The sequence below is a fragment of the Podarcis liolepis genome, assembly GCF_965112155.1.
Source record: "Podarcis liolepis genome assembly, chromosome: 13".
Classification (NCBI taxonomy): Eukaryota; Metazoa; Chordata; class Lepidosauria; order Squamata; family Lacertidae; genus Podarcis; species Podarcis liolepis.
Genome location: NC_139573.1, coordinates 40,002,229 through 40,017,834, shown reverse-complemented (window position 1 = coordinate 40,017,834; position 15,606 = coordinate 40,002,229). Strand labels below are relative to the sequence as shown.

The following is a 15,606-nucleotide window of genomic DNA, read 5'->3' as shown; positions in this document are numbered from 1 at the left end:
TTGGTTACAGATTTATTTATTTTTGGGTGGCCAATTATATTTCGCAAAACCACTTGGTTTACATATATTTGCATATTGCCCAAATAAACATGCAGCCTAACTATCACCTCGGTGGAAGACACCAGTTTTCAGTGTGTAGGAAGAAAGTGCAATAACCTAAAACTTTTATTAATAAAAGAAGTAATACTATATTCTGCATTCCTCATAATAGTTTTACACACCAGAGCTAAAAGGATTCCAATACACTTATTAGCTGTTATCATAACCAGCGATCTCTGGACGACTATTATACCTTCTTTCTTGATCCCAGCTAAGTAGTGATCTTTCCTTGGACATCGCTCGGTGGAGTTTACTTCCAAGTAAGTATATATAGGATTGCAGTCTTAATTTGATGCCAGCTGTCCAAGAAATTGCTTATAACTGTTCCTAAACCAGATTGGGAAAGCAGGGTCACTATGTTTGGAAAAGCTATTCATGAGATGTCCAAAATCAAACCCATCTCATGTACTGGAGTGTTTTTAAATATATATACAATCATAGAATTGTAGAGTTGGAAGGGACCCTGAGGATCATGTGCAGGAATATGCAGCTGCCCCATACAGGGATCAAACCGGTGGCCTTGGCATTATGAGCACCACATTCTACCCAACTGAGCAATCTATTTAACCAAAATCGGCTTTCCTAAAGCGTCAAATCCCATTCCTGGGATGACACTTTCCCCATATGTCTGTCTGTTTGTTTGTTGAATTTATATACTGCCCTATACCCGTAGGTCTCAGGGCGGTTCACATAATAAAATCAAAATATAAAACCACAAAATATATAATCAAAATAAAAACAACCCAATAGCTCCCTCCCCCCAAAAAAACACATTTTAAATGGGCATTGGATGTCAATCAAATCAAAGAAAGGCCTGGTTAAAAAGGAACGTTTTTGCCTGGCGCCTAAGGATGTATAATGAAGGCACCAGGCGAACTTCCCTGGGGAGAGCATTCCACAGGAAGGGAGCCACTGCAGAGAAGGCCCCGTTCTCGTGACCTCTCGAGGAGGAGGCACAAGAAGAAGGGCCTCACAAGATGATCTCAGGATCCGGGTCGGTTCATATGGAAAGAGGCGGTCCTTGAGCTATTGCAGCCCTGAGCCGTTCAAGGCTTTATAGGTCAAAACTACCACTCTGAATTGGGCCTGGAAACTAAACGTTAGGAAGTGCAGTCGCACCAGGATCAGCCTTGAACTTAAGGCATTTCACTGTTCTTCCATCCGCAAATTACTCAGCATTCTCTCCTCAATAAACAAATACAAGCCTTTCTACAGATACTTCCTGCTAGCCCAGAAGTCTGGGAGATAACAGATTAGCTTGGCCATGAGCTTGTTGAACAGCACATTCCACAGTCCTCATTCCCCCCATAGCCTTGCAGCTTCACCCTATAGCATTCTTCCTCCCTTGGTGGGCAGGAGGAGAAGGAAGGGAAGGGAACTGAATCAGGGTCACCACTGAAATGGGGTCGGTCAAGGAAGACTCCCCTCTCTGCTGCTCATTCTGCTCTTCGGGACCCAAATCAAAAGCAAAAATTGGTACCCTTAACACAGGTTTCCAAGGCTAATATCAAAGCCGCTTGTAAAATAAGAATGGCTCCAAATATTCAACCATGGCTGGGTACACATTACCAATTCCTCTGACTCCAGTGGCACTTCCACCATTCGTGTCTGCCACAATCCATCCTTATCCTGTAGTTTCTTAAGAAATACTGCCGTGTGGTGTTTCCCCCTCGTCTCAAACCAACGCCCACCCCACTGGAAACATAAGCTGAGGTGTGTACACTTGTGAAAGCCACTGCACATTCAGATGACAACTTCATTGAATGGGATACTTTGCTTTGGATGCAGGAAAACAGATCAGGTAACATGCCTCAGGTTAAGACATCCCCACCCTCTCTCTGTAAAAATGCGGACTTGAATCTCAGTGAGAAGAAAGCAACCTCACTGTGTTTTAAGCCACCAATGTGCCCCTAACCTGTGACAGCAACCAGGCTGCTCTCTTTATCGCACAACACACCTGTTGGCACTTGACTCAGGCATGTGGTGTCAGCTTCAGACATTTCCCCCCCATTCAAGTCAAAAGTGGCGTCCACTGTGTACTTGTGGTGTTCTCCTTTTTTAAAAAAAGAGGGGGGAACATGCAAAGAGAGGAAGGAAAGAAGTGGCTCATCAGGGATCTGCTACTGGGTGTTCCCTTTTCACGTTGGCTCAAGGTAAGGACAGCCCTATGCGCATGCAGGTCCACGAGATACAGCTCCCGAGTCACCCGTCCACGGAACCACTGCTTTTGTTCTTGCGGCTGAGCGGAAAGGCGGACTTGCTCTGCGGCTGCGTCATCTTGCTGGCAAGGTAGACAAAGGGCTCGATGAGGGTCCGGCGGTCGGCGACGGAGATTTCCCACAGCTTCACTTTCTCGGCCTTGGCCCAGTGCTGCACTGCGTCATGGTCCACGCGTCTCTGCTCCTGCAAGTCGCACTTGTTGCCTAAGACCACAATTGTGACCTATCGCAAACGGAACAAAACGACAAGTTTGCGTGAAACAAATGAGAAATGCACAGATCTGCACATAAGCAAGGCTGGTGGGCCCTTCCTCCGTCACCAGATTAAGGAAGCAGGATAGAGGGGCAACCAGTTATAGGCAAGTTTCATTCTTGTATAGCCAGTATGGTATAGTTGTTAAACAGTGTTGGACTAGTACAGGGGTCAGCAAACTTTTTCAACAGGGGGCCAGTCCACTGTCCCTCAGACCTTGTGGGGGGCCGGACTATGGGGAGGGGGGATGAACGAATTCCTATGCCCCACAAATAACCCAGAGATGCATTTTAAATAAAAGGACACGTTCTTCTCATGTAAAAACACGCTGATTCCCGGACCATCAGCGGGCCGGATTTAGAAGGCGATTGGGCCAGATCCGGCCCCTGGGCCTTAGTTTGCCTACCCATGGGCTAGGACCTGGGAGACCGGGGTTCAAATCTCCTTTGGCCATAAAGCTTGCTGGGTAACCTTGGGCCAATCACTGCCTCTCAGCCTAACCAGCCTCACAGGGTTGTTATGGGGATTAAATGAGGAGGAAGAGAACTGTGTATTATTATTATTTATACCGGCCCACGCTGGGTGGCTCCCAACAGAATATTAAAAACACTATAAAACATCAAACCTTAAAAACTTCCCTAAACAGGGCTGCCTTCTAAAAGTCAGATAGTTGCTTATTTCCTTGACGTCTGATGGGAGGGCATTCCACAGGGCGGGCGCCACTACTGAGAAGCCCTCTGCCTGGTTCCCTGTAACCTCACTTCTCACAGTGAGGGAACTGCCAGAAGGCCCTTGGCGCTGGACCTCAGTGTCCAGGCTGAATGATGGAGGTGGAGACGCTCCTCTAGGTATACTAGGCCATGTACACTACTTTGAGCTCCTTGGAGAAAAGGTGGGGCATAAAGGCAAAAACGAAATAATTTCCTTTATCAATAGTTTGGTCAGCCTCAAAAGCCAAGGGGAGGGAGGCAGTTTCTCCACTTGAGTACAGTGGTGCCTCGCAAGACGAAATTAATTCGTTCCGCGAGTTTTGTCGTCTTGCAGTTTTTTTCGTCTTGCGAAGCACGGTGTCGGGAAAGTTTTGGAAAAGCTTCAAAAATCACCAAAGTCTTTAAAAACCTCAAAAAAGGCTACAACACCGCATTCTATCAGTTGCTCCTCGAAGTCAAGTCGCAACTGTATTAACGGTGTTAAGAAAAAGGAAACACACTTGCAAGACGTTTCCGTCTTGCGAAGCAGCTCAAAAACGGAAAACCCTTTCGTCTAGCGAGTTTTTTGTCTTGCGAGGCATTCGTCTTGCGAGGTACCACTGTACTGGTGTTTATGGTAGCAGCTGTGCCTTGAAGCTCTGAAGTTGGTGGGAACGACTCCCAGGGACCTGAGTCAGTGAGCAGGACTGGAAGCCTGGGGTTGTGGAGCAGGAAAGAGTCCGACTGTTTTGTTGCTTGTTCAGCAATAGCAACCTAACCTTCCCCTGTCAGGAAAGTACAAGATGTGCTCTCAGCTCATGGGACATGATAGCTAGACCTAGTTCAGGGTCAGCTCGAGGTTTTAGTGGTTTCTCTTGGTCAGTTTGGTGCAGTGGGGAGAATACACCCTCTCCTCTAGCTACACCTTTCCCCCCTTTGGCCTTTCTCCTAAATGCATTATCTATGAATGCTCATAGCAAGATGACTCTAGAACAAAGTTTCCCAAACTTGGGTTTTTTTGGACTACAGTTCCCATCATCCCTGACCACTGGTCCTGCTAGCAAGGGAAGATTTGTAGTCCAAAAACAGCTGGAGACACACGTTTAGGAAACCCTGCTCTAGAGTAAAACAGGGTTTAAGGAAATTATGACGAGCTAAACAGAGGTTAAAAATACCCCATGTGCAAGTCACCAGAAAAAGTTTCTTTTAATGCCCTTTTACAATCAATCATAAATAACCCTTCAAAACTCTTGTTGCCTTTGGTGCCAAGTAGGTTTAAGTACACCTTAAGAGACACGGGTGGCTCTGTGGTCTAAACCACTGAGTCTCTTGAGCTTGCTGATCGGAGAGTCGGTGGTTCAAATCCCCACAACATTTACCATACTGTTTTCACTGCTGTTCATATTTCTAACCCTACTTGGAAATTTATTAGTTTATTGTATCTCTTTAAATCCTCCCCCAAAACTCCCACTCTTCCCATATCCTTCTCTCATCTTGGACCCTTATTCTCACTGACATAGTTGCAAGTTCCATATATTTAATCAAGCAATATCGCCATTGTTCTTTGGTTGGGAGTTTTTTGCCCTTCCATTCTTGAGCATATAAAATTCTAACCGCTAGCAGTGAGAAGCCATTTTTAAATGTCCCCTGGGGCAGAAGTTAGAGTCCCCACAGAACACCAAATGAAGAAGATTTTTAGTGGAACGGACTCTCAAGAGACGTGGTGGACTCTTCTTCCTCGGAGGTTTTTAAGCAGAAGTTGGACGACCCTCTGTCATATATGATTTAGGTGAGATTTCTGCACTAGATGACTATTGGGGTTCTTAAGCTGAATTCTTCTACCGGACTGCCATTCACTTGTGTGATTTGATTACAAGTTTTACAGTGCAGAAGGATTTCTTAAGAGCTAAAATGTCAAAACTCAAAATAAGAGGGCAAATACTGTCTATTCTGCAGAGTGAGGGGGTGAGGAAACACCAGTATTTTTTTGCCCTTTTAGCTACTGCTTACAAGCTAAACATACAGGCTCTGCTGGCTATTACATGTAATTATTACACATTTTTCTCTGGCAATTGCATTCAAATCAGTTCAAGGTTTCATCATGTTTTTCAAAAGGCACTGTGGCTGAAAGCTTTTTGATGCAAGCTTAAAAGTGCCTATTGGTTTTTCCCTCACGTGTTAGTTTATGGCCCTCAAACACAGCTGTTATTGTTTTTGCAGGCCTTGACCCAAATATTCCCAAAGCTTGCCCGACCTGAGAGACTAGCCAGACCTGAGCCCCAGAGTGCATTCTTCGCTCCTCTCCTCAGCAACAGTCCTCATGTTTTTCCATGACTCACTTTAAATCGAGCCGCGACCTTGTAGCGGGAACTGACCCGTCAGTTGAAGATAGGCCCTTTACACCATGCAAGAGAATCTGTGGCATCTCTTCCACACCGTATAGTTAAAGCACATGACCTCTCATGCCCCTCGCAGAGCTATAATTACCAGAACCCTTAACAAATTACTGTTCCCAGGATGCTTTGGGGGGTAGTCACATGCTTTAAATATGCTTTAAATCATGGGTAGGCAAACTAAGACCCAATCGCCATCTAAATTCGGCCTGTGGAACGGTCCGGGAATCAGCGTGTTTTTACATGAGTAGAATGTGTCCTTTTGTTTAAAATGCATTTCTGGGTTATTTGTAAAGGTAAAGGAACCCATGACCATTAGGTCCAGTCGTGGCCGACTCTGGGGTGCGGTGCTCATCTCGCTTTATTGGCCGAGGGATCCAGCGTACAGCTTCCGGGTCATGTGGCCAACAGGACTAAGCCGCTTCTGGCAAACCAGAGCAACGCACGGAAATGCTGTTTACCTTCCCGATGGAGCAGTACCTATTTATCTACTTGCACTTTGACGTGCTTTCGAACTGCTAGGTTGGCAGGAGCAGGGACCGAGCAACAGGAGCTCACCCCATCGCGGGGATTCGAGCCGCCAACCTTCTGATCGGCAAGTCCTAGGCTCTGTGGTTTAACCCACAGCGCCACCCATGTCCCTGGGTTATTTGTAGGGCATAGGAATTCATTCATTCCCCCCCCCAAATACAGTCTTGCCCCCCACAAGGTCTGAGGGACAGTGGACCGGCCCCCTGCTGGAAAAGTTTGCTGACCTCTGGTTTAAATGTATGATGTACAGGCAAGCGCATTTGAGATTGAGGGGGCCACGGCTGTGTGACGTAAGCACGCCATGTGCACACTTCATGGTGCGTACTGACATGTCATGGCTTACGCGCACGGCGCAAGCACGTCCCACAGAGTGTGAATGCATGGCTGCTGTGGAATTTGGAGGCGGCCTGGTCCCCTCCTTGAAAATTGTGAGGGAGCCTTGCCCTCCCCTAGATTGCGCCCCATGGCCATGTGATGCTAATCTGTAAAGCATTGGAGGAAAGGAAGTTCAAAAACTCAGGTGGCCTCTGTGGCCCGGAGTGCCTTCCATCAGCTTCGGCTGGTGGCCCAGCTACGCCCCTATCTAGACAGGGATAGCCTAACTACTGTTGCCTATCCTCTATGTAATCTCAAGTTTAGATTACTGTAATGTGTTATACGTAGGGCTGCCTCTGAAGACAGTTCAGAAACTTCAGCTAGTGCAGAATTCAGTGGCCAGGTTGCTCACCGGAACAAGATGGTTTGAGCATATTACACCGATCCTGGTCCAACAGCACTGGCTACCAATTAGTTTCTGGGCCCAATTCAAAGTGCTGGTTTTGACCTATAAAGCCTTAAACGACTCAGGACCGCAATACCTCAAGGACCATCTCTTTCCGTATGAACCTACCCGGACCTTGAGATCATCTTCTGAGGCCCTCCTTCGTGTGCCGCCTCCTCAACAGGTGCGGAGGGTGGCAACACGAGAACAGGGCCTTCTCTGCAGTGGCTCCCCATCTGTGGAATGCTCTCCCCAAGGCACCTTCATTATACACCTTTAGGCGCCAGGCAAAAACGTTCCTTTTTAACCAGGCCTTTGGTTGATCTGATTGACATCCTATACCCTTTTAAAATGTGGCTCTTTTTTGTGGTGGGGGGGAGGTTATTGGATTATTGTTTTCCTTTCGATTTTATATATTGTGATCTTTTCTGTGAACCGCCCTGAAACCCCCGGGTACAGTGGTGCCTCGGGTTACAAACACCTCGGGTAACAAACACTTCGGGTTGCAGACTCCGCTAACCTGGAAGTAGTACCTCAGGTTAAGAACTTTACTCCAGGATGAGAAAAGAAATCATGCGGCGGCAGCAGCAGGAGGCCCCCCCCCCCATTAGCTAAAGTGGTACCTCGGGTTAAGAACGGTTTCAGGTTAAGAACGGACCTCCGGAACGAATTAAGTTCGTAACCAGAGGTACCACAGTATATAAATTCAATAAATAAATATATAATAAAAGCCAGAGATCTCTAGACCAGGAGTGGCGACGTTATGGCTGTCAAAGGGACTCTGTTATCCCCATCTTGAATGGGGCTGATGGGAGTCCAACTGCATCTGGAGGCCCACAGGTTGCCCACCTCCCACTTGAGGACCCCCCCCCCACACCTTTCAGTGTAAGCGCACCAACCTCCTTTTTATCCTTGCTCTTGTCGATCTCCTTCTTCAGAATCTCCACTCTCTTGAAGGACTCCTTGCTGTCAATGCTGTAAACCAGCACGTACCCATCGGTGCAGGAGAAGCAGTGCTTGGGCAATTCCAGCCCATCCCTCAAGCCTCGGGTGTCGTAGAAGCGTACCAGCTCCCGCACCCCCCGGTCCGTCTCGATGGAGCCCACGTAAATGTCCTCTTGGGTTTCAATCATCTCTGAACCTGCACACAGCCAACGGGACAGAGGGCAGCAATTACGGGACACGCAGAAATTATCGGGAGTGTTTTCTTGGAAGGAGTCGTTCTCTCCATACTCGCAGCAGCCAGGGGCAGTGCTTTTGTTAGGCCAACCAGAACAAAATAGCACGCAAGCTCTTGAGTTCTCCAGAACTCTTCCATCAGGTAAACTAGGAGTTCTGGAGAACTCAAAAGCTTGTGTGATATTTCGGCAGTTGGCCTAATAAACGTACTACCCTACTATGGATTTAGGGTTTTATTTACAAATTGAAAATATCATACACATGTTCACAAAATATTGTGTAATTACAATATTTTTCCGTGTATAAGACTAAGGGTTTTTTTTTTAACCAAAAAAAATAGGTTTAAAATTGGGGCTCGCCTTATACACGGGTAGTGCTGAGGGGTGTTTTCTTAATTTGGAGTCCCCCAAAATAGGGGGTGTCTTATACATGGGGGCGTCTTATACACAGAAAAATACGGCACAAACAATATTTACCTTATGCTTTGCATAATTTTAAAAATACATATAAATAATGTAATTCATTTAAATACAGTTATTTGCACCCTGTGAAGCTTAAAGATGAGAGAGAAGAGCCTATTCATATCTAATTGATAATTTCCCCTCCTTTATAGCAATTATCTTATAATTATTACAGTTCTAGGAACCCCCACTTCCTTTCTTGACATACCAAGTTACTAAATTTCACCTGGTCATTATTTCCATACAATGCTCCTTTCTTTCATTTTTCTTATGGGCCAACACCATTACCTTTACTTTGTACAGTAGCCAGAGAATCTTTTGCTAACTCCCCGCCCACCCAAAAAAGCAAATGTCTCTGCAGTTGCTATCAGCATTTGGAAGAAATATTCCATTAGTGCCTGTGAATAATTTCCTCCAAATGCAAATCTCAGTTCTAGAAGAGGGATATTCCATATGGAAAAAGTTACATGCTCTCTCCACTCCTGATCTGGTAACTACCAGCCCTACTAACTGATGGAATTTGCCTTTAAAAACAAAACAGGCAAAGATGCATTTAATGTCATATTCAGCTTGGCCCTAAATAACTGAAGCATAGTGCCATTGGTGCATCTCTATGCCAGGAAAAAGCTGTGCCTGTTGGATTTCTGCCTGCCATGCAGCTGTTAAACACAATTGGACCTGTGCTAGAGCAGCGAGAACCAACCCTTGGTCTGACTGATGGCCATACTTTGTGTCAGGGACCAGGGCTGTGTCCACACTCCAATTTGCCCTGCATCGGGTCTGTTCCCATCACTGCTTTGGAAAGCAGTGCAAAAATTATGTTATACACTATCCATAAAGGTAAAGTAAAGGGACCCCTGACCATTAGGTCCAGTCGTGACCAACTCTGGGGTTGCGGCGCTCATCTCGCTTTATTGGCCTTTATTGGCGTACAGCTTCCGGAGGTCATGTGGCCAGCATGACTAAGCCGCTTCTGGCGAACCAGAGCAGCGCACGGAAACGCTGTTTACCTTCCTGCCGGAGCGGTACCTATTTATCTACTTGCACTTTGATGCGCTTTCGAACTGCTAGGTGGACAGGAGCAGGGACAGAGCAATGGGAGCTCATCCCGTCGCGGGGATTCGAGCCACCAACCTTCTGATTGGCAAGTCCTAGGCTCTGTGGTTTAACCCACAGCGCCACCCACGTCCATACATGTTCTCTAATTTCTTAGGAAATACTGCATTTTTGTGTGTTTCCCCCTCAAACCAGCTCCAACCCGAATTGAGAAAAAGAACAACCTAGGGCTTATCCACACTTACAGTGGTACCTCGGGTTAAGTACTTAATTCGTTCTGGAGGTCCATTCTTAACCTGAAACTGTGCTTAACCTGAAGCACCACTTTAGCTAATGGGGCCTCCTGCTGCTGCCGTGCCGCCGGAGCACGATTTCTGTTCTCATCCTGAAGCAAAATTCTTAACCCGAGGTACTATTTCTGGGTTAGTGGAGTCTGTAACCTGAAGCATATGTAACCTGAAGCGTATGTAACCCGAGGTACCACTGTACTTTTTGCCCTGCTCTTTCCAGGCAGAAGTCTGTGATTTAAAGATCTGTCTCCAAGCACCCAGGGTTATTTTGCTCCAAGCATTCCTTGCGAAAACCGCTCTTTAAAGCTGAATCAGAGCAAATGTCAGTTTGGGTTTTCTGCAGATTGCTGTTTGCTCCGATTGAGCTTTAAAGAGCGAGTTTTTGTGGGGAAAGCTCTGGAGCAAAAAGGAAAAGAAAGGGTGCTCAGACACAGAGCTTTTAATTGCGAACCATGCCTGGAAAGATCGGAGGAAAAGTAAATGTGGATAAGCCCCTAGCTGCCCTTTAAGTCAGTAACTTGGGAAGACAGGCGAACTAATGCCAGTGTACTGAAGAAGCAAAGATCACCAGTGTTGAAGCAACGATTCTTCAACATCAACTTTGTTGGACTGGTCATGTTGTTCGGATGCCTGATTATTGTCTTCCAAAGCAACTACTCTGTTCCAAACTTAAAAATGGAAAGCGTAATGCTGGTGGTCAACAAAAGAGGTTTAAAGACTGCCTCAGGGCAAATCTAAAAAAAATGTAGTATAAACACCAACAATTGAGAAACACTTGCCTGCGAGCGCTCCAACTGGAGAGCAGCCTTTACCAAAGGTGTCATGGGCTTTGAAGACGCTTAAATGCAGGACGCAAGAGGAAGGCACGCTTGGCAAATCTACACTGTGATCAACTCCTGCCCGGAAACCAATGTCCCCACTGCGGAAGGACGTGTGGATCCAGAATTGGCCTCCACAGTTACTTACAGACTCATTGTGAAAACCGTGTTTATGGAAGACAATCTTACTCGGCTACAAATGATCGCCAAAGAAGAAGAATGCAGCCTGAGTGCAATTGCTATGCAGCCCAAGGTTTCTGTCTTCTGCAGTATTTGGTTTGCCCCATATTCCTGACTGGTTGAGACAGATTTGCCTGTTGTGTAAGACTCCATAGCTGCCTCACCTGTCTGCAGTTTTTCTGCCAGCAGCACTCTACTCTTTCCACATTTTTCTTGACACCCTGTCTCTATGGGTTTTTTTTTTTTTTTGTCTCCAGAATTCAATTTTGTCAGCCGACCAGCCTTTCGGCCCTTTACCCACCCTCAGTATAGACTCCAGGATTTGGGGGATAGGTTGGGAGCTCTCAACAACAGTATCCTTTGTGGGGGCTCTTAACCTGAAAGAGGTGGGGTTTGCCAACTGAGAATGATCTTATGCTGCATTTGATCTTCTTAGGTGCTCTCTACAAAGTGGAAATGGTGATACTGCTAGGGTAACGAGCCCTCTGCTGGCCTTGGGCCCCTAGCAAACACCCAACCGTCTGTGTTCTCCTGCCTGCCTACCTAACACCACATCGCATTCCCCCTCTCCCTGGGTTCCGTGTAACCCAGTCAAACTGAACTTCCACTTTGCTCACGATTCTGCACTGCATGTTAACTTTCTAGTGGCTATATATTTAATTCTTCAAGCTGCATCGCTAGGCAGTTTGCAAAGAATCAAAAATAATTATTAACCCCCTACAAACAAAACAGAGTGAACGGCACTTAGCGAAAGAACTAACCAGCTGAGCTGTGGGTCAGACAGAAGAGGTGGGATTCTGCACCCTCTCCAGAAGACCCGCCAATGAGAGAGAGAGGGACATTCATTCTGGAGCTACAGAGTAACTGAGAGAAACACTTTACTTCTTGCTGCAACCTTTTTGTGAATCAGGGCCTGAGAAGAACATTGGAGCTGAGGCCAAAGGGTGGTAAAACAGGTGACACTCCCCAAGAAACATGGGACTGAGGCTAGGATATTTTCTCCCTGGCCACTTGGAATAACTCCCAATGATGTGCAGGATATACATAGGCAAGCAACAGACGCTTTTTAATTTTCGCAATGGCTCTGTACAGTAAATTAGCCTTAAAAATGATTTAGGCTTGAACAAGCAGGATAGTCTAACATTTCTCTGATGAAAATGGGGAAATGGGACATATTATTATTATTATTATTATTATTACCCCACCCATCTCTGAGTGGTGTCCAACATATATAAAAACATAATTAAACTTTAAACAAAAACTTCCCTATACAGGGCTGCCTTCAGATGTCTTCTAAAGGCTGTATAGTTCCTTATCTCCATACCCTCCAACATTTCTCCAGTGAAAACAGGGACGTCCTACCATACCCTCCAATATTTCTCTGATGAAAATAGGGACGTCCTAAGGAAATGCAGGACATTCCGGGATCAACTCAGAAACTGGGGCGGCTTCTGTGAATCCAGGACTGTCCCCAGAAAATAGGGACACTTGGAGGGGGTCTGAATTAGCCTTAAAAACCGGTTTAGGCCTGAACAAGCAAGGCTAGTGAGCTGTGCCCAGCTGAACGCCAACACTCACCGACCACATGGTTCCCATAGAGGAGTTGCTCCAGGATAGAGGTCTTCCCAACGGACGCTTGCCCACATACTACCACTTTGCAGCTCTTCCCCATCTTCTGGTCGGTGGGGGAAGAGGAAGAATGCAAGAAGCTGCAAATGGAAGGCATGCGGTGAAAACATACATACGCATACAAACACCCGCACATCTCTGTGTGGGCGCAGGAGCAAAGGAAGCACCAAAAGACATCAGTCTGGTCTATGCGGACTGGCAGAGGCTTTCCAAGGTTTAAGGCAGGAGTCTGTCCCCAGCCATACCAAGAGGAGCTGGGGTCTGAACCTGGGATCAACTGCATGCAGAACAAACACTCTGTCGCTGAGCTATGTGCCTGAGGCTGTTTTTTGGAGTTTCAGGGAGGGACTTCCAGCAGAACAGCCAGGCTGCCTGGAGCCCAGGTTTGTACCAGCAAATTGGGGGAAAGGGCGTGAGCAGGAATGCAAGCGGCCCTAAAAGGATCAGTCGTCTAGGGAAAGACACACTGCAAGGTCCAGCAGTCTTGCTTTCGACTGACCCCCGTCAGGAGCTCTAGAAACTTATCTCCAGCTCTGCGAATCCGATTCACACATTTTATTATTTGAGGAATGTATCGTTCCAATGCTGTGATGTATCAAATGTTATCCTGCAATCTGATTTAATCAGGTCCATGCATTTATTTATTTTTATTTTTAAAAAAATTAACAGTTTCAACATAACAATTTATCAATCCAGGCATTCAATTACATTATTTTTTTCCCATCCCTCCCTCTCCCACCCAGGACTTCCCTCAGCTCCCCTCTCTGGTTTCTTTGCACATATTATTCTCTGCATATTATAAAATTGTACATATCCTTGCCTTGTCTATCATATATTCAACTAATAAACTTGTGGGTATTTATTCAAAACCTGCTAAGGAGTCCAAGTCATGCGTTTCTTGCCCATTGCAAGCATTGCACAGAAAAGAAAGGTTTTCATTGTTGTTGCAAAAAGGTCGCAGTTTTCATCTTGCATACATTTTCTACGTCACATAGAAGTGTCAGATTTCACTAGACTTTTGCCCCACTATTCCTAATCCTTTTTACTCCGTGCCCAGCATAGGATTCACCTTGCATCGAAGTAGGCTCTGATTCACAAAAGGTTATGCCAACAACGAATGCATTCCTCTTCAAGGCACTGCCAGACTCTTTTCCTTGTGCGACATACAGGTATGCTAACCAGAAAGCCTGGACTGGTGGCTGTTCCCTGTTGGGCCTGTGCACAGGTCTGCTGTCACATAAACGAGTGGCATAAACCCTTGGTATCACGTGAGCATGCAATTCCACACTGATCATGCTTTTCTAAATGGTGCATCCTGTTTTGAGAGCTTCATCTGGGAAAGTTCGGCTGATCCTGACCGGCTGATCAGTGCACACCTGCATGGGCTAGGCTATATAGACTTACCTTCCCAAGGCACTTGACCCTTTGTTTCGTTACTTTCTGCCTTCAGCTTCAGCCTGGAGAGGAACTGAGGGCCAACAAGTCAGCGGAGCTAGGAGAAGTGGCAGAAAGAGAAGAATGCAGCCCACAGCTCCATCTAGGGTTGCTTGTGAAATGTTGCTTTGCTATGCTCTGCAATTGTCAAGGGATCTTCAGATGCAGAACACTTAAGACAGCAGCATAAATTGCACAGTGCGGAAGAGTTTTATAGTGCACAGTGTGCATTTCTGTGGGATGGGGGAAATGGTGGAATACTACAACAAAGAGAATGGTTATGTGCTGTATGTAATGTGGTCATGTATGTATGTATGTATGTATGTATGCTGTATGTAATGGTTATGTGCATCTGTATGTAATTTTTTCACAATTAGCTTATGAATTCTCTGCCACAAGGTGGATAGCCACTGGCTGCTTTCCCCTGGGAAAACCTGCTGTTAATAATAATAATAATAATAATAATAATAATAATAATAATAATAAATTATCTATATCCTGCCCTCCCCAGCCGAAGCTGGGCTCAGAGCGGCTAACAACAATAAAAGTAACACAGCATTCTAAAATCAATTCATTTTAAAATCAATTCAAAATCAAATTAATGGCAACCATTGGGCTAGAGTTTTGTGAGGATTGCCAAAGGAGAGGGTCAGACTGTGCCTTGGCCAAAGGCCTGGTGGAACAGCTCTGTCTTGCAGGCCCTGTGGAAAGATGCCAAGTCCTGCAGGACCCTAGTCTCTTGTGACAGAGCGTTCCACCAGATCGGAGCCACTGATGGGAGTTGGATCGGATTTACCACTGAATCAGAACAAACAATGGCGGGGTAACCTAAAAACCTCTTGGACCCATGCTTTCCAGGCACAGCACAAGAGGAAGTGTGGGCGAACCCTAAGATGACTAAAAATACATTAGTCAAGAAGGATAGGTTTATTAACAACCATTAGCCATAAAAAGCCACCATTAGTAATGCTAGCTAAAGGAAAATCTAGTGTTCTGAAGCTATATAGCAGGGATGAAGAACCTGCAGCAGCCAGCCACTTTTTGGGACTACAGCTCCCATAATCCCTGACCATTGACCATGCTGGTTGGGGCTGATGGGAGTTGGAAACCAACAGCATCTGGACAGGCCGCAGGTTCCGATTAAAGCTTTGAGTGGACCAGATGTTGGAAATGAGGGCTATTGGAAAGTTATCACTGCCCATATGGTGTGTTTCTGGTGTGTTTCTCAGGGTGACCAAATATATTTATATAAAATGTTAGTTATGTTCTTTTACATAGGGTTTTTCCCCCTTTAAAGTGATGAATCCAGCTGAGTTCAAGGAAACTCCTTCCTAAACAGGCATAATTAAGGACTGAGGGAACCCAATCCCAGCAAGAAGCCCCAGTAAGTACAGGCCAGCCTAAGATTTTGTTTTTTTTCTTGTTTAAATTGTCCTTTTATTGATTTTGTAAAATTCAAAAAAAAAAATTTGCAGAGACTTACAAACTTGGTTGTATGTGAACATATAGCAATAAAGTAAAACAGTTGCAACAATTACCATTTTTTACTTGTGGACTGACATGAGAGAGAACGAATGCCAGAGCATCATATTATGATGTATAACAACTTGTTAAT

At 45.7% G+C, this 15,606-nt stretch overlaps 1 protein-coding gene across 2 annotated transcripts; it reads right to left on the bottom strand.

The window, feature by feature from the left end:
- NKIRAS2 (NFKB inhibitor interacting Ras like 2) lies at window positions 1-15,202 on the bottom strand. Of its 2 annotated transcripts, none has more exons than XM_083470345.1 (4): window positions 13,962-15,202; window positions 12,507-12,637; window positions 7,844-8,085; window positions 1-2,541 (listed from the first exon to the last, which is right to left on the bottom strand). In XM_083470345.1, the coding sequence occupies exons 2-4, from the start codon at window positions 12,598-12,600 to the stop codon at window positions 2,302-2,304; spliced, it is 576 nt and encodes a 191-aa protein (XP_083326471.1). In that variant the 5' UTR covers window positions 12,601-12,637; window positions 13,962-15,202; the 3' UTR covers window positions 1-2,301. The 2 variants fall into 2 exon arrangements, with proteins under 2 accessions (XP_083326471.1, XP_083326472.1); XM_083470346.1 differs by having other exon boundaries at window positions 13,627-13,967.
- Between the last annotated feature and the right edge of the window lie 404 nt (window positions 15,203-15,606).